At 39.4% G+C, this 19,956-nt stretch overlaps 1 protein-coding gene across 7 annotated transcripts in view; it reads left to right on the forward strand.

The window, feature by feature from the left end:
* Positions 1–221: 221 nt before the first annotated feature.
* LOC127569455 (transcription elongation regulator 1-like) overlaps positions 222–19,956 on the forward strand; it is an 82,374-nt gene continuing 62,639 nt past the window's right edge. For 4 of the 7 annotated variants that reach the window (XM_052014117.1, XM_052014118.1, XM_052014120.1 and 1 more), the window contains exons 1-2: positions 222–413; positions 7,822–8,050. In XM_052014117.1, coding sequence (XP_051870077.1) covers positions 265–413; positions 7,822–8,050 — 378 coding nt within the window. In that variant the 5' untranslated portion in view covers positions 222–264. The remainder of the gene's footprint in view (positions 414–7,821; positions 8,051–19,956) is intronic. The other 3 variants (XM_052014119.1, XM_052014123.1, XM_052014122.1) reach the window with 3 other exon arrangements.

Below are 19,956 nucleotides of genomic sequence, written 5' to 3' on the forward strand. Positions count from 1 at the left end.
TGAGGGGGGGAGGGGAAAGTGGAGCTCCTCGGAAGTTGAATAGCGTCACTTCCTGTCTCGCACTGCAACCAAACGTGATAGCCGTAATCGCTTTACTGACGTCATCAGAGTGGCAAGCAGCTGGACCGCTGAGCTGCGAGCCTGGCGTCCAAACAGCCAATGGAACGTCGGTGATGGGGCGGGACGCTTCAGTAGGGTAGGTTGCGTGGAGCGGTCGGCGGCAGCGGAAGGTTTTTTCTGCCCTACCCTCCCCCATTGCTCTCCATGATGGCCGACGTGGGGTTGTTGATGCAGGATGGCCTGTTACACCCGAGCCAGGCGCAGGCGGACGGAGCTGGCGAGCAGCCTAAACCCAACAGCGATACCTCCAACCAGGCCCGGTACGTGGATATGAATAGGCTTGGGATCCTGAGGTATAAATAACGCCATTTGCCCCAAACCTCCCCCTCCCCCTCCTTCCCCAGTGAGAGAGCGGTCTGACCGGGCCTCGGGCCGCCACCTGCACAGAAGGGTGGGGAAGTCTGTTCACCCACACCCTGGCAGGAGGCAGCAGGGACCTTTTCCCTCCGGTCTCAGTGACCATTCAAATCCTCCTAAAGGGAAATAAACCGCTGGGAGCTTTGCTAACTTTGCAAGGAGGGCATGACGAGTAACTTCGCACGAGTGGTGTCCGAGGCATAGTAACTGCCACAGTTAATTAATCACATTGCACTTACTTTGTTCAAACTCATCTTTCTTTAAAAAGTTTTAAGGCCAGTTCATCTTGTAGGGATTCTGTTATATGTCTGTTTTTGTTGTTTTAAAATGCTTTTCTGAAAGCATGGATTCTGATAGATGACCTTCTTGGAGCTTGCCAGTCACCCAATGCTGCCTTGTACAGTTGGGCTATTTGATTGGAATGCTTCAAAACTTTTTATTGTTTAGACTGATTTGTGGTTTTCCTTGTTGTTCCAGAATGGTGAGTATCCTGTGGTGGCAATTGTGTAAAGTTCATTGGATAAGGATAGAGTGGATATTCTTGTTCTTTTCTGCTGAGTTTGTAGTAGAAAGATAGGGTGTAAGTCAGATGGTGTATATTTCACATACCTCTCAGTTGTTAGGTCAAGTTACCAAAAAGTATTTACGTTAAAGAGTGTTGGTAAAAAAAATTCACAAAATATTTACGTTTAGAGTGTTGGTAAAAAAACATTTTCAAAAATTTTATTGAGCTGATGAGCACATTTTCAGTATCATTTTTGTGGGAAAAATATAATTTGACCACTCTTGGATTTTTTTTAAATTTGGAGATTGAGGTATCACTTGCTGCCTTCTTTCATGTTTGATTGAAATCTTGTTACAGAGTTGAAGTGCCACATCTCCAAAGATGAAAAGTTCATGTTACTTGAGGAGTTATAAATTAGTAAATCTATGAAAGTAATCAGCAGGGAAATTTTCTTCTTAAAAGTTTGGTATTATTTTATCTATTTTACAACTGTGGACTATTTCAAATTTTTAATATCCAAATAATTAGCAAAATATCAGTACCTGGTATGAGATAAATGACTTGGTAATTTGTTTTAGTGATGGTTTTATGGTGAAATTCAGTTAATTCCACTGCTTTGCTTCGGTGTTATGCAGTCTCTTATGTTTCTCTGACATTAACGTCTTAGTTGAAGGACCGCTGTCTGACAGTGAACAATGCCCTGAATTTTGAAGTAGCTTTGAAAGGGAAGGAGCATCCAATGAACAAAACTGCCAGTTTGACCAGTGAAGAAGGTTATTTCCGATGATTTGAGATCAGAATCAGATTTATCATCACTAACTTATGACGTGAAATTTGATGTTTTGCAGCAGCAGTATAATGCAAAGGCATAAAGTTCCTATAAATTACAGAAATAAATAGTGCCAAAAAAGTAATAATGAGGTAGTGTTCAAAAGAAATATTGAAGCAAGTAGTGTCAATGAATATTGTACTTAACGAGGATGCTTTTAAATTATAGACATTTCAATGCAGACATTTCAAAGTATGCCTTCAATAAAATAGTAATTGTGATTTGAAATTATTTTCTTCTAATGATCCAGTGAGTCTCTTTTCAGAACTGAAGTTGAGATCTTGGTCTTAAGGCTGAGTCTTAATCTGAGCTCTTCACTGAATAAAGAATTATAGAAAGCTGAATATAACTTGCCCCCAGACAACAGGACTTGGAACAAAAAAGGCCCTTCTCCATTCTCATCAGTACTTGGGGTTTCTAAAACAGCATTGAAGCTATGAGGCTGCACGAATTATATTTTTTTATCGCAGGATTGAGGCATTGCTTGCTAAGTCTATATTTATCAACCATACTATACCCTGAGCTGAGTGCTTAGCCAGGGATATTAGAACTGTTGCTGTTATCTGGGGTTACATGTAGACCAGACTAGATAAGGATGGTAGATTTCCCTCCCTTAAGAATTTGAGTGAGCTCGATGTGATTTGACAATAATCTAGTAGTTTTAAAGTCACATTGACAATCATTTTAGTTCAGATTTATTTCATACCTTGAATTTGAATCCTCCAGCTGCTGTAGTAGGCTTTGAACATATATCTCTGGATTAATAGTCTAGATTTGTGAGTGCTAGTCTTGTAGTTTAACCTCCATGCTACCATCAACTCACATCGATATTGTTGGTGTGGATGATCTATCATCAGAATGGTTCCTGTGGTTTCTGAGATGTTAATGTGCAGAATGTTGTATTTCCACAAGGGAACATCAAATTTCTCCAGAGTATTTTTCACTGATCTTTTAACTTTTGGAGTGCATTTTGTTCTCTCCAAGATATGAAATAATCAAAAGCTGATGTATTTGTTCAGTACTAAGTGAGTGCTGCACTGTTTGGAGGTGTTGGCTTTTCACAGGAGTCATTTATCTCTTTTTTTTTTGGGATCTTTTAGTTTCCAAACTGGCGGCCACATTTCCCAAATTGACACTGCTAGTAAAGGTACTGGATTAGTTGTAAAGTGCTGTTGAACATTGAGGCTGTGAATCGAAGTAATAAATGCAAATTCTTTATCCATCAATCAGGTTAATTCTCCCTTGCAGTATTGAGAGAGCATTGTCACAATTGCTGTCTTTCAGAGGAGATTTTTAAGCAAAGCCTCATCTGCTGTCAAAAATGGGTTTAAAGTATCTGAATCAGAATCAAACTTATTATCACTGACTTGCAGGACATGAAATTTGTTGTTTTGCAGCAGCAATACAGTGCAAAGGCATAAAATGACTACAAATTACAAAAACAAATAGTGCAAGACAAAAGGAATAAGGTAGTATTCATGGACCATTCAGAAATCTGATGGCAGATGGGAAGAAGCTGTTTTTGATTCATCGAGTTTGGGTCTTCAGGCTCCTGCACCTCCTCCCCAATAGTAGTAATAAGAAGAGGGTATGTCCCAGATGCTGAGGGTTCCTTAGTGATGGATGCTGCCTTTTTTGAGGCACCACCTCTTGAAGATGTCCCCAGTGGTGGGGAGGTTTGTGCCTGTGATGTTATTCTGTTGTACTTGGTCAATACTTTTACCTCCATCAGCACTACTAAAGCTGATTATCAGATCATTATCACATTGCTGTTTTGTAGAACCTTGCATGGTACCAATATAGTGATATTTGTTTCCAAAAATCTTCCACTCTACCTTCATTGTATAATTTAGCTGTCCTGCCAACCCATATAAGGTGAGTTTTAAAGTGGAATTGTTCATTTGGAAATTGCAGCAGACCACCAGTGACTGGATAAACTGCAATTGTCTCTGTCATGGCGCAGGGAGAAGAGAAGACTGAAAAGCCATTCTGTGCTGAAACCAATGTTTGAGTTGGTTTACACTTCCATGTTGGATGTGGTTGGCACACTATTTTGTCCAATTAGTTGATTTTACTTTCTGAAATTTGATTAGTTGGGGCCGAAGTGTTGTTTTACCTGCGTGAATGGGGACATCAACTGACATAGAATGCCAATAATCGTCAAAATGTACTGACATCTCCAGATGATTTGACACGAAATGTGCTTGGTTTTGAAGACTAGAAATTTCCAAAGGGCTAAATGTTGCCATCCAAGGCACCAACCTCCAGTCTCCATTAACATTCTGAGCAGTAAGAGTAATATTGCTGCAGATATATAGCTGAAATACATCTTATCTATGTTTAATATAAGGTAACATAACAAAGCTTTTGTTTCGGTCCTTTGTTTTCAGGGTTATGCAAATGTGATCACCACAGGTTTTCCATTGAGTTAATTTGGCATCCAATGGTTCCTCAGAAATAATGATTTGATTCTCTTCCTGATCCTTAGTTACCTTTTCCCTCTTTCCCAAGTGATAAATTATTTGATCTTAGCTGTTGCAGCAGCACTTTTGAACCCTATGCTTTAAGTAAAGGAATCAGATCTTCTGCTGTTCCTAATAGCTCTCCTGTGACCTCTGACAATGTTGCCTAAGGACAGAATCATGATTGGTTTTGTGATGAGTCTCAAAGCACACTTTGCTTGTTGAACATGGTGACTAACCTGGAACCAGAGGAGAATAATATGACAAAATTGGCGAAATAATCATTAAACTGAAGTTCAAAGATCTTTAAATTTGTTTTTTCTCAGTTATGCTTTGATTGAACTGATATTCCACCCTTATTCCAGGAGTTTTAATTGTTGGGTCTTTTCCCAAAAACAGCTTGTGTATTCTGTGACTGAAACAGCAGAATCAGTAGTGTAGTGGTTAAGGTACAAGATGAGGAAGCAAAGGCCTCAAGTTCAAATGGCAGACTTCATAGTTGAATTCAATGACTTGGGTCTTTTTGAAGGGAAAGGCTAATTGCACACAAAGCTACCTGACTCTCATTTAAAAACTCAGCTGGTTACAGTAATGGACTTCCAGCAAAATAACACAATACCTTTTACTTGGTCTGGCCTTCACACATACTGTGGTCTCAACTGTACAAAGTGAAATGCAGCAAATGATGGAAATGTCAAATAAAAACAGAAAAGATTGGAAATATTCAAGGTCAGGTAGCAGCTTCAGGGAGGGAGAAACAGAATTAATGTTTCTGATTGAAGAATTTTTCTCTCTTGGGTATGTGGTTGATCCTTGATGTCCTTGAAGCTAATAGAAATCGGTAGGTAGTCCAGCCTTGTTCCCATCAAAGATGTCTGAGATCAATCAAAAAAAGTTAACTCTACTTCAAGTATACTGCTCTGATTAAGAGATCAGTCATCACTTGAATTTTTGTCATTTTTCCTCTTTAGAAACTTATTGTGTCTTTTATTCTTGTTTTCCACTCATTCCTTATATCAGTGTCATTATGAAGAACACGTATCAAGTTGACAGAAATGTTTAAAATCCTAAAAACTTTATGCACGACATTTCTTTAATCCTGTATTATTTTCCTATTACTTGCAATACTTGGTACTAAGTACAAGGTTTCAAAGCCACTGAAGTAAACCACAATGGCCAAGCCTATTTTGCCAGAAAATTGTTTTCAATAGTGATATGCTACCTTGAGAAGTTTCTGCACTCAGCAGTATTGAAACTTTGTGTGAATTAGTTCCAAAGTAAAAATTGTTAAACAGTACAACTTTTGAAGTGAAATTGTTTGGTGTGCAGATGTACAGGCAGAAATCAGGAAGGTCCAGAATTGATTAGCATTCACATTGGCTTGAGTTGATCTCCAGTCCAATAGGTGTATGGGTACTGTGATGGAAAACTGGGGGAAGTCCTGATAACTGATGCTTCTGATTGCCTGTTCACTGGCTCCACTGGGAAAAGTGAAATAGTGTGTATCCATGCACGAGAATTAATCTGTGCCATGAATCTCTCCCTGATCAAATTATTTTGCTGGCAGTTAGTGCAAGAAGCTCTGTGTGAATGGCATTAATGCCATAGGGCTGATGCTGCCCTTGGAAAATTCAGCAAGTCAGTACAGTAAGTGCTTTAATACAGAACTGACAGTCCTTTCAGAAATATTGAAGTGACTTTTTTTGAAGGTTGGCTGATAATGAGTGTATTGTTCCTAACATAGCATCTTTTAACATGATGCAAGTGTAAATTTGATTGAAAGCCTGCTTGGATTAAATTGCCTCATGCATTGTGAAGTAGTAATACCTGATGTGCTTTTGAACTCTTTCCCATTTGGTTTTTCTAGTTTATGTTCTCCTGCATAATGTGGTGACCTGAGGATGACATATAGAGCAGTTGTGCTTACAAGGAAACACAACTAATTATGAGTCTTGGTCATCTCGAGGCTAAGAGTGGTTAGCCGATACATGCTTCAGAGCCCCTGAAGTATTTCTCCTTGAGCATTTAGCAGAATGTTCCATTTGTGAGTATTGATAAATACACTCCATTCCATGGTTTTAACAAGCAAATGGGTTCCAAGTTCATTCTCACATGTTGTAATGTGCACTGACAAATGGAGCTAGGTGCAAGGGCTAAAGTAGAATAACTGGTTTGAATCAACTGTGTATTCCCAGTTTCTATGTTGACAGGACAATAGCTTGGTATTGAATGAGTTAGGAGACTTGATGTTAGTTGGAGATTAGTACATTGTGAAAGTCTGTGGAAGAACATAGTTGGTATGTTAATCTCCAGATAATATGGCAGTTAATTGATTCAAATTGAAATCTTGTTTCTTGTTTTCCTAATCTGAAATCCCAAAAGTTTTTAACTTCAGATTTGGTTGAGTTTTATTTTCTTGTATTTTATGTGATGTTCAAATATCCGATGTCCCTAATTTGATTCTATTTGCTTGGTGTAAAATTTTCAGTGGTGTGTGGCAGCACCCCTCATCCCCCACCCAAGCTTACCCCTGCAGAAAAGTATAGGAAAATCAAAGTACAAAAATGTTTACAAGCAGGAGTTAATTCCAAGAAATTACTTATTTGCTATTGATGAATTCTTGGTCTTGATTTTGAAACGTGGGAAATTGGAAATCCTGGAGAAAATTGGTGCATTTGAGACAGGGATATAACTAAGTAAGCTATTGCATCTTTGTTCATTGTTTCCTTTTTACTTTGCAGACTGCAGAAAGTCTCCATGTCCCACCCCCCCCCCCCAACTTTGTTATCATACCATTTAATCTAGTGCATTCCATTTATTTGTTACTGTCATACTGAGTTTACATGGCAAACAAATGCTCATTTTTTTTTAGTGTGAATGGTTTTGTTCTACACAGTAGTGAAGATTACTTATAGGTAAAACTTGACTGTCGCTCTCCCTGTCTTGTGTTTAAAATTTCTGAGAGATTTTCAGGTAACTTGTTTTTAAGGTTCATGAATCGAATTCTGTTGTGCATAGAAAGAATATTGTTTTATTTTCTCTTTATTTAGGTCCATGTAAGGTTTCTGGAATTGATTCTGTTCATAGTATCCATCAAAGTGAAGGAACAGCAAATGTGTTTCTATGTACAGCAAGACTTCCCTAAGATTACAATGAATGTATGCGCTGAAAAGCTTTTCCACATTCAAAAATAGTGTATGTTTGCTACATGGTTCCAAGATTCCAGTTTTTGATAATTAATTTCTGCTCAGTTAGTTCTGAGGGATATCTAACTGCTGGCTTTTGTGTAAAATATCAAAGTTGTTATCCACAAACTGTCTGCTGAATAATGTGGCCATTGGATGAAAAACAGATCAGAAGCTGATAATCACTGCTGAGACATAGGAATGAATACCAGTTATTTAATGTCAAGCTAGGAGGTTGGCTTATGCATATGGAAGGAGTGCAGAAAAAGAACAAATAATGTGAAAATGTCAATAATAAATGATGGATTTAAAGATGATACTGCAGTGGTCATATATCTATTCATATTTTATCTCTTCGGATAGGATGGCACATCAGCAGGCATTACGATTTCGTGGCCCTGCTCCTCCAACAAACGCAATGCTGCGGGGACCACCACCTCTTCACGTGCGTCCACCACCTCCGCCATTTGCCATGATGAGAGGACCACCACCGCGTCCTCCGTTTGGACGACCACCATTTGATCCCAGTATGCCACCAATTCCACCACCCCCAGGAGGAATGCCACCACCTATGGCGCCACCACATATGCAGGTAGGTACAAAAGGAAGAAGCAATTACAAGCATTTTCTTTCCACTTTGTCTTGTGGCTCAGTTGTCTTTTCACTTTCTTGTATTTTACTTGGACATTTGATCTTTTAGGTCATGCTTAGAGGCATCATAGATGTTTTTATTTTAGGTCAGTCATTTGACATTTTTGGAACCAGTTATCCCAGTGAGTACATTGCAGTTAATATCTTTAGATCAAGGTAACTTCACTCCAGATTGCTGTTTGGTGATCTCTGCTGAAAGCTGATGGTTTGAATGTAAGATGTAGAAGGAGTCAGGTTGGCTGTGTCAGCAACCATGAAATATGGCTACTTCTACAATGGCTTATGCATGAAGAACTAGCCACGTGGTGAGGTACCATAAGGTAAAATAGTCACTCAAAATCTCACTTCTGCTTAAGTTAATAACTTGAAAGAAAAGAAAATGGGAATTTTTCTTTTGTGCTAGCTGGTCCCCTTAGAAAACACACATCCAGCCTGAGTCGTGAACTGCCTCAATGATCAACTAGTATCCTGTTTCCCTCATGAGCTTTATGGATGTTTTTTGGTCTTTTTGTCATTCATTGTGTATTGTGTGCATCAGGTACATTCTGCAACATGTAGTTTGAACTGCCTGCCTTTTGTAAAGTTCGATATCTGTGATAAAGGAGGAGAGAGTGAAAGTTTTCAGGATTGGATTTCAATAAAGTATTAAACCTACTTAAGTTTGTCCTAGAAGAAGTCAAGCCCAGAGGAGCAGAGTTGACGACATAGTAATGTTTTTATTCTTTTTAATTGAAGAAATACTCAGGTCCAGTTTTTGAAGTTTTGTTTTTTTTTTGGTTTATTATCAATTTTTTTTTGATTTGGGGGTTCTTTAATGTAATTAAATATCATTTCTTTTCGATCTTTCCTTTTGTATTTGTTCACTTAATAAGAGAATGGGAGGGTCTAGATTACTTTTTTTTTACTCCTTGTGATTTTTTTATATATAAATAAGCTGTTATGATTGCTATCCTGATCTCTCTGTATAATTACTAATGTTATATTTTATTTTATACTTAATTTGAGAATTAATAAAAAGATTGAAAAGAAAGATGTCAAGCTGTTTGATTGTTATTGGATTTGCATTGGTCAGGCAAGTGGAGAGTATAATGTTGATAGAAGCAATTAAATACTCTAGCTAGTTATTGCCTGTCACTTGTGTTGTTTGAATATTAGTTATCACTTCTCAGCTCGTGCAAGAATGCTGTCCACTTCTTCACATGCTCCTTTAATGTCCAAGTATCCAGCAAATTATTTACTCTCCAAGCTGGTTACTTCCCCTTTTATACCCATCAACCCACTTTCTTAACTGAAGTATTGCCAAAGAAGAAAATGCCAGTGCACAAATGTGTTTGCCATCCTGCTTCAGAAATGGTTGAGTTGTACACAGCACAGTTGGTCTTTCTTTCTTGCCAAAACTCTACAAGGTTCTAAATAATTTATTTCTACTTTTTCCAATTTGTTATATTGTGAAGACTGAATATTCAATGTTGGCCTCCTCTGTATTAGGAAAACCAGATGCATGTTGGGTGTCCACTTTGTAGAACTCACGAGTTCAGTATATGTGGTTGATCCTGTGCTGCTAGTTACCTGTACTTTAATTTCCCATCCCACACCAATTAGGACCTGTAATCTGTCTTTGGCCACTGATGCAAGACCAACGCAGCTTAAAGTAAGCTTGAGAAACAGATGTCATAAATGGTCATCCATACTCTTCTAAAATCAACATTGAATGCGACAATTTTACATTGGCCATTCTGTCGTTCAGTTTTATTTTTCTCTTCTGATAATTTCAGATTTCATAGAAACATACAGCACAGAAATTTGTCCTTTGGCCTACCACGTCAATGCTGACCATCAAGCACCCATCTATACTAATACCGTTTACCAGCACTTGGTCCATAGCCTTCTGTGCCTTGCTCATTCAAATGCTTGTCCAGATACCTTTTAAATGTTGTGAGGGTCCCTACCTCTGCCACTTTCTCGGGCAGTGCATTCTCCTGGATGGGAAAAGGAATCCTCAGATCCATTCTTACCCACTTATTCCTCAACTTAAACCTCTGCCCTCTTGTTTTAGAAATCCATTATGGGGAAAGGTTTCTCACTTACCAACTTCATGTATGTTGCGTGTAATTTTGTCTACAGTTTGTATACCTTTTATCCATTTCTGTTTTAATAACTCCCCCCAAGATCTTTTTGTTATTTAGCCACCTTCATTTAGCCTGCACCCTTAAAACTTGTTGAAACTCTGCCGGTCTCCACCCTTTCAGAGACATTCCTCTTGACTCCTTTGACCCTTGCCCCCCTTTAGTGCAACTTGAATCTTAGTTAATTTTTCCTGGTTATGATGAAAGGTCATTGAACTGGAATGTTTACTGTTTCTTTCCATAGGTGCTGCTGATCTGCCAAGAGTTTTGCTTTTAAGTTTCTTTTTTTTTACATCTTCATGATGTAAGAAACCAAATAGTAACTTTTATAATTGTTATCTAAACAAATGTGCCCACCAAAGGTTGCCAGTAACTTAAGTGGAGGTGGATCAAAGGGTTTATTTAAGCCAAGACCTTTTTTGCATGCTCAGGTGAAGGAAAAAGATAATGTGGCACTATTTGATGATCAGAGACTTGTTTCTTTGCTCAGTTAACCAGGAGTAAACTGACCATTCATTCATTTACTGTCAGAATATTAGGAATATAATTTTCTCTTCTATATGAAAACAGTTTTCCTTTCATTAATTATTTTACAAGCAATGTGAGCACAGATGACATATGAACATATAGAATCCACATAATGAACACAACAAAGACTGACTTAAACATACTACTTTACATGAACACTTCCTGAGGATGTGCTGCATCTTACCATGTACCCAACCCAGGCAGAACATAAAAGAAGTAGGCCATTTAATCCTCTAGCTTCTGCTGTTATTCAGTGTGTTTCGAGCTGTTCTTCAACCTATCTCTGTATGTCCAGCATTTTCCCGTATTCCTTTGTACTATCTGTGTAATATCAATCTACCAATGGGTAGGTATGATATGAATAGTTGTCATATCAATTACCATTTGTGGAAGAGAGTTCTGAATTTTTATCTCCATCTACTTATTGAGGACTTCGTTCACTAAAGGCCTACTCTAAGTTTCAGATTATGAGCTTGAGACCAAGACTGCCCAACCAGTGAAAACAGTTGTTTTGTGCTGACTCTATTCTTTCCCCCAAAAATTTAAAACCTGTCAGTTACCTTTTGGGTTGAAATTCTAGGGAGCATAATCCTGGTTTTTGTATTTTCTATAAGTAATTTATCCCTTTTTGCCCCAGGTTTTATTCTCATAAATCTGCTATTTCCCCATGCTCCAGGGCCAGTATATCTTTTGGGTGTGATGCCCAGAGAGCTCATCAGAATATTTCAGATGTGGTCCTGACTAGAGCATTAAACATTTGTAGAATAACTTCCATTCTCTTGTTTCCCAGCTCTTCAGATATCAAGGCCAGCATTCCATTAATCTTATTAATTAGTTTGGGTATCAGTCCTTGGCGTTTAAATTGGTCTGTGTCCAAAGATTTAATGCATTTCCTTGGATTTTGAATGTTTCAGTTTTTTACCAACATACATTTTACTTTATTTCTGTCCATTTTTGGACCAAAATTTGTTAACATTTTCCTTTATTAAAATTCTATTGTCATAGTTTTCCCATTTGTTTCATGTTTGTGCTCAGTTCTGGTCGCCTCACTACAGGAAGGATGTGGAAGCCATAGAGAGGGTGCAGAGGAGATTTACAAGGATGCTGCCCGGAATGCAGAGCATGCCTTATGAAAGCAGGTTGAGGGAACTTGGCCTTTTCTCCTTGGAGAGACTGAGGATGAGGGGGGACCTGATCGAGGTGTATAGGATGATGAGAGTTATTGATAGGTAGATAGTCAGAGGCTTTTCCCAGGGCTGAATTGGTGGTCACAAGAGGACATAGGTTTAAGTGCTGGGGAGTAGATATAGAGGAGATGTCAGGGGTAAGTTTTTTACTCAGAGAGTGGTGAGTGCATGGAATGGGCTGCCAGAAACGGTGGTGGAGGCTGATACGATAGGGTCTTTCAAGAGACTGTTAGATAGGTACATGGAGCTGAGTAAAATAGAGGGCTATGGGTAAGCCTAGTAATTTCTAGGGTAGGGACATGTTCGGCACAGCTTTGTGGGCCGAAGGGCCTGAATTGTGCTGTAGTTTTTCTATGTTCTATATATTTTTGCATTACTAACATTCTCTACAATAATATCATTCTGCTATGAGTTTACATTGTTTTGTCAGGAAAATTTGAATGACTGGCTACCTTTCAGCAAAATTAGTGACAGCACTTAGTTGTAATTACTGTTTTTTCCCTCATTTCTAATATTACAAATAGCAGATGGCAACACTTGAAGGAATTGTAGTGTAAGCAGATGGTTCAAATCTTACATTGACTGCTTGATTTGTTTGTACTTTTTAAACTACCACAGTAAACAAGAAGATTTATAGGTTTAAAAGTAAGAGGTTTCAAGAGGATCTGAGGGGGACGTTTTTCACCCAGAGAGTGGTGAGTGCCTGAAATGCACTACCTGGGAGAAATATGGAAGCAGAGTTGCTGTCAGCATCCAAGAAGTGTTTCGATGAGCACTTGGCCTGAGCATCGAAGGCTACGGGCCATGTGCTGGAAGATGGGATTAATACAGATGGGTACTCACTGGTCATTGTGGACATGGTGGGCTGAATGGCTTGTTTCCATGCCGTATGACTCAATGGGGATGGCAATTAAAATGTGAATGTGTGGAAGCTGCACCAGAATGGCAAATTGCAGTATTGTTGTGTTCTGCTATGATAGTTTATTCTGAATATACTTCAAAGAAAGATTCTAGGCTCTTTCAAATAACCAGTAGTTAATGATTCAGCCAAATGTTTTAGGGTAGTAGGTTTGCCTGTTGACTATTTGGAGAAGGTGCATATTATATCAGACTTCTGTTGTGTCATAAAATCTCAATCAAGATCACACTATTGCTGCTGTGCATAAGAAGTGGGATATGTTCTCCAGGGAAGGAATTGGTCAGTTTTTTTTTCCCCTCCCTTTGTTTATAGAATCATAGAACAATACAGGCCCTTCAGCCCACAATGTTATGCTGACCTTTAAATCTCGCCTAAGACTATCTAACACCTTCCTCCCACATATCCCTCTATTTTAAATTCCTCCATATGCTTATCTAGTAACGTCTTGAATTTGACCAATGTACCTGCCTCCACCACCACCCCAGGCAGTGCATTCCATGCCCCAACCACTCTCTGGGTTTAAAAAAAACCTCCCTCTGATATCTCCCTTGAACTTCCCACCCATTACTTTAAAGCCATGCCCTCTTTGTATTGAGCATTGGTGCCCTGGGAAAGAGGTGCTCGGCTGTCTATCTATTCCTCTTAATATTTTGTATATCTCTATCATGTCTCTTCTCATCCTCCTCCTCGTCCAAAGAGGAAGCCCTAGCTCCCTTAGTCTCTCCTCATAATGCATGCTCTCTCTAAACCAGCAGCATCTTGGTAAATCTCCTCTGCACCCTTTCCAACGCTTCCACATCCTTCCTATAAATGAGGTGACCAGAACTGGACACAATACTCTAAGTGTGGTGTAACCAGAGTTTTGTAGAGCTGCATCATTACCTCGCGGCTCTTAAACTCGATCCCACGACTTATGAAAGCTAACATCCCATAAGCTTTCTTAACTAACCCTATCCACCTGTGAGGCAACTTGTCAGTGATCTGTGGATATGAACCCCCAGATCCCTCTGCTCATCCACACTACCAGGGAATACTGCCATTAACTTTGTACTCACCTTGGAGTTTGTCCTTCCAAAGTGTACCCACCTCACACTTCTCCAGATTGAAACTCCATCTGCCACTGCTCAGCTCTGCATCCTATCAAAGTCCCTCTGCAATCTTTGACAGTCCTCCACACTATCCACAACACCACCAACCTTTGTGTCATCTGCAAACTTGCCAAGCCACCCTTCTACCCCTCATCCAAGTCAATTAATAAAAATCACGAAAAGTAGAGGTCCTAGAACCGATCCTTGTGGGACACTGCTAGTCACAGCCCTCCAATCTGAATGCACTCCCTCGATCACAACCCTCTGCTTTCTACAGGCAAGCCAATTCTGAATCCACACAGCCAAGCATCCCTGGATCCCATATCCTCTGACCTTCTGAAGAAGCCTACCATGAGGAACCTTGTCAAATGCCTTTCTAAAATCCATGTCGAGCACATCCACTGCACTACCCTCGTGAGATCTGCCTGGTCACCTCCTCAAAGAACCTATCAGGCTTGTGAGACCATGATCTGCCCTTCACAAAGCTATGCTGGCTGTCCCCTGATCAGATCATGATTCTCTAAATGCTCGTTAGATCCTATCTCTTAGAATCCTTTCCAAACAGCTTGCCCACTACAGATGTAAGGCTCACTGTCTATAATTCCCTTGACTATCCCTACTACCTTTTTTGAATAAGTGGCAACATTTGCCACCCTCCAATCCTCTGGTACCATTCCTGTGGACACGAGGACTCAAGGATCCTAGCCAACGGTTCAGTAATCTCCTCCCTGCCTTTTTGGATGTGACATTTCTGGTTGTCAAGTACTGACTGAATGTAACCTTAGTTGTAAGAGCAGAAGTAAAGCCATCTGGTCACTGGAATCTACTCACCAATGGAGCAATGCTGTTCTCAACTCCACTTTCTTACTTTGTTCCCCATAACCCTTGGTTCTCCTGAAGACTAAAAATCTATCTTTGTATTTAAACTATTCAGTAATGGGGGCGGAGAAGAAAAATCAATTGGGTAAAGTGCCAAGGCACAGCCAGTTTTGATGGGACACTATCCCACCATCAGAGGATTAATGTCAAGAGGCAGTACACCGTAAAGAGAAAAACCCTTAACAGTGTTGAAGAGCGGAGAGACGTTCCATGGCTCATTGAAAGTGGCTACACAGGTAGATAGGGTGGGTAAGAAGGCTTATGGAATGCTTGCTTTCATTAATTGAGGTGTTGAGTATAGGAGTCAAGAAGTTATGATGCATCGCGATACAACTCTGGTTAGGCTGCATTTAGAGTATTGCGTGCAGTTCTGGTCACCTCATTATAGGAAGGATGTTGAGGCTTTCGAGAAGGTGCAGAGAAGGTTTATGAGGATGCTGCCTGGATTAGAGGGCATGTGCTATCAGGAGAGGCTGGACAAATTTGGGCTCTTTTCTCTGGAGCAGTGGAGGCTGAGGGGTGATCTGTTGGAAGTGTATAAAATTATGAGGAGCATGGATAAGGTGGAGAAGCAATATCTTTTTCCTATTATTGAGTGATCTAATACCATAGGGCATGAATTTAAGGTGAGGGGGGGTAGGTTCAGAAGAGACATGAGGGTTAAGTTTTTTACTGAGAGAGTGGTGGATGGCTGGAATGTGTTGCCTGATAGTGTGGTGGAGTCAAATCATTGGCAGCTTTTAAGAGGGGCTGGATGGGCACATGAATGAGAGGAAAATGGAGGATATGGGCATCCTGTAGGTAGGAGGGATTAGCCATGTCGGCACAACATTGTGGGCCGAAGGGCCTGTTCTGTGCTGTACTGTTCTACGTTCAGAGGATGCTATGAGGGGAGAAGAGTAAAATTTAAAGATTTTTTACTCAAGTGAACTGTGACAAAGTTGTGATTAACATCTAATTTATTATTTCTATTTTTAATCATGCTTCTTCATCTTTATCTCAGTATTCCTTTTTATTCCATGTGACAAAGTTTTGTCTTGCTGTCAAGCTTGTAGGATTCTCTCATCTGCTTAGAAATAGTACTTCGCTTTTTTTTGAAGCTGCCTCATTACATCTGACTGAAAAAGTTTAAATCGTATTGGGGTGTAATTTTTATTCAGCTGGAAAGAATGCAAGATGGAAATAATTTTGGTATGTAGCTAAGTAAGTTATTTTTGCTGCTTCTGCAGAAGTTGGGATCAAGCTAGAAATTTGAAAGATGTATGGGAAGCAATGGAACATGTTGAAAGAGAACTTTCCATGATATTTGACAGAAACCATTCAGACTGAAAATGAAAACTTGTGTGGCTTTGCCTGCCCCTAACTTCTGCAGTGTGTTGTTATCAATGTAGCAAAGCAAAAGTATATGACTAAAACCGATGTGTGGAATGTATGTGGAAAAGGGGCTATACACAATTTGAATTATTATTGACTGGTTTGTCCAGTTAAAATTTCTGTGCCTGGAAGTTTGGGTAAATCTGTTATAAATGTGCTCACCTATTCAGTGAATAAATCCCAAATTGGAACACACAACTCTTCATATTGACAGTTTAAGACTTGCGCAAATTAATGAGGATGTGGACTTAAATTTCAGACTCTGCCTCTGATCTTGAAGTTGTACATGCAAACTTTTCACACTGTAGTTAAATCATCACTGTGTAGTTCAATTCTGCATTTAATCTTGCAAACTTGCAAAACTTGTACTTGCACTGCATTGTTCCAGTCAATTTAATCCTTTGTATTCAAAAATCACCCCCCCACAATGCAAAAATCTACCTGTTTTAATTGCATTCAAAGTAACATCCATGAGCTTATGGTTCAATTCAAATACTGTGATGCACGAATGCTAGATTGTTGTCAGATTTGATTCCTTCATTGATATTCTAGATTTTCTTCATTTTTAAAAGGTTTCCTTAATGTTTCTGAGAATCAAATCTATAAACATGTTTATTTCTTCTCCTATGAGTACACATTTATGAGTTTTATGATCTGCAGTGCCATCTGAATTGCATCAGTCACAATCAGATTTATTATTGATTTATATGACGTGAAATTTGTTTTGCAGCAGCAGTATAGTGCAAAGATAAAAATTATTATGAATTACAAGAATAAATAGTGCAAAAGAAAAGGAATAATGAGGTAGTGTTCATGGACCATTCAGAAATCTGATGTTAAGGGGAAGCAACTTTTTCTGAATTGAGTGTAGGTCTTCAGGCTCCTGTACCATCTTCCCAGTGGTAGTAATGAGAAGAGAGCATGTCCTGGATGGTGAGGGTCATTCATGATAGATGCCACATTCTTGAATGTTGATGTGGATTCTTTTCTGGTGTTAGTTATTTGACAATGGAGACATCAGAATGAAATTCAATCTGTGATTATCAACATGATCTGATTGTCAAGGATGAGACTGGACCAAGGGTATTTACTTGAGATGTTTTCTTTTTCTCTTTGGTATGAGATGACGTACTAGATAAGATTACAGGTCACCCCCAGATTACAGCAGAGTTCCGTTACTGGGGCAGAAGATGCCTGCAGGCCCAGAGCAGCAGGCAAATCCATACCGCCAGTCTCCCAAGTGCTCGTTTATATAAAAGACTGCACATAATCGGGTGTTCATAACCTGGGGCGGATCTGTGGTTAAAACAGCACAAATTACAAATCGCAAGGAACCTTAAGGCATGAAGAGTGCAATGTTATAAATTGTCATACAGTCTTGTTCTCTGATATGTGGATGCTGACCTTTGGATGGGCTTGATGTTTTGTTTGCAGTTACCAACTTATTGGACCTTTAGGTGGAATGGAACATAAGCTTTTTCTGAAAATGGTTTTCCTTTAGACAGAGAATTGAGTTGTTTTTAAAGGCAGCAACAAGTAATTCCAGCTCTTCGTCAAACAAACTTTTGCAAAATAATTGTTTTTCCACCTGCTGTTCAGTTTTGATTGTAAATATCCCTTCCTTCCAAAAACATTATGCGAAGAAAAGTACAAGGTTTGTGGTCCACATCCAATTCTCTTCCCCCTTCCCCCAAGACAATTCCTGCTCTTGAGAAATAGTCTGCAGTGTTGCACTGTGTAGGGGTGCTATAAGATGTAGTGTATTGGGGCAGTTCCTACCACTTGCAATCCAGTAAACAGCAAATTGCATGCAAGATGGTTAATGCTCTTGCTGGAATTTCAGGAAAGCATTTGGAACATTTCCAGGATTTCTCCAAAGTAGGTGGTGTGTTTGTTGCAGCAGTGCCTCGTGGAATATGGAATTGTACAAGACTGAATGAACTGTGTGGAACTCATTTGTAGCATTATTAAATTTAACACTTGTTCGTGTGATCTGGGTGGTGGGTGGGGGGGGGGAACTGTTGCTTTTGTGTACTGAAAACACCATTTCAAGTTACACACGATGCTAACTGGTGATTGGTCCCAACTCTGCCTACAGAATGGTTTTTGGAGTCACATATATCAGAATAGTAAACACACTTGGAAGTAGTTGCTTGGATGCCAACAGTTATGGGACGCCCTGAGAGAAATAATAAATACTAAATTGACTGTCTTAATAATTTTTGTTGTATTCAGAGTGCAATTAGTCATTAAACCTTCTGAGCTCATGGAAGCTTAGCATATTTACACAACAGTGTTGGAGCATTGTTTTGCAAACCCATGTAAAACATGTTCTTGTGATCATTGAGAAGAAACTTCATGATTGAGAAGCTGAAAAAGCACCACAGTAAAATAAATCTGAAAGGTGGAATTGGTGAACAGATAGAGTGGCACAGCTAGTAGAGCTGCTGCCTTGCAGTGCTAGAAACCCGTGTTCGCCTTGGGTGCTGTCTCTATGGAATTTGCACATTCTCCTTGTGACTGTGTGGGTTTCCTCTGGATCCTCTGGTTTCTTCCCATATCCAAAAATGTGTGTATTGGTCGGCTAATTGGCCACTGTAAATTGCCTCTAGTGTGTAGGTGGGGGAGTTGGTTGGAATGTGGGGACATTACAAAAAAAATGGGATTAGCGCAGGATTAGTGTAAATGTGTGAACCTGGTGGGATGTAGGGCTTGTTTCCATGTTGTACCTCTCGAGATTTGTTTATAGATGAAATTATCAATTATCATTTTTTTGAGTAATGAAAGCAACATATGAGCAATAGTATGAAACAGTGCTACTGTGACATGATCAAAGAAGGGGTGAAGATACATTGGTGAACTGGGCAAGTTTTTTTTTGTCGCTTTGAGGATGGAGAATAAATTTTAGTGCTTCATCTGAATGGCTAATTTGGTTTGAAAAATGTGAAGGCACTCGATCTGCGTTCGAGGGGAGAAGTGCAGACAAGTCAGATGCTTGTAACTTCAGGTGGGTGTTCATTGAGAAAGGAAGGCTGCAACTAGAACAAATGTACAGTGCTGTTGAAACCAGACTTCATCGAAAGTGCTTACTAAAAACAAAAATTTTATTTGAGACTGGTCAACACCGTCTTGGCCACAAGTGCAGTGAAGCGAGTTTAACGTGTCCTATGCAAATGCAACTGGCTCAGAAAGATTTGTATACTCTGTAATTAGCAACTGGCTCAGAAAGATTTGTATACTCTTCAATTTGCAAAGTAAAAAAAAATGCTTGTTAAAAGAAATTGAAACCTCTTATTTTAGCCAGAAATTGGCATGGGCTGTGGCATTTTTAAAGAACTGTTTGACCAAAAGTTTATGGCCTGGTGTACCTGTGAAGGTTTGCCAGAAATGGTGAATAATGCCCTTTCCTGTCCTCAAAAGTGCTTTCCCAAGAGAAGCTGTTAAGATTTTTTGTCAGATCTCTACTATCTAATGTGACTTCTATAATTCAACATGTGAACCTGGCATTGATTGTATACATTAAAAGAAATGATCAATTTGGACCATTAGAGAAGCACGTTAGTGAGGTAGACAGATCATGGAAGAAGCTGACCTTTGTTTATTCAGTCCATGAAGTGACCCGAAAACCTGTTGTATTGGTCAGATCATGCAGCAAAATCTTTCCTGAGGTAAGCAGTGAAACCTGCTTGAAAAGAGGAAGAATATTCAGCAATAGGCCTGGCAGAAATTTGTTCAGCAATCAAATG

The sequence above is a fragment of the Pristis pectinata genome, chromosome 4, assembly GCF_009764475.1.
Source record: "Pristis pectinata isolate sPriPec2 chromosome 4, sPriPec2.1.pri, whole genome shotgun sequence".
In the NCBI taxonomy this organism is placed as follows: Eukaryota; Metazoa; Chordata; class Chondrichthyes; order Rhinopristiformes; family Pristidae; genus Pristis; species Pristis pectinata.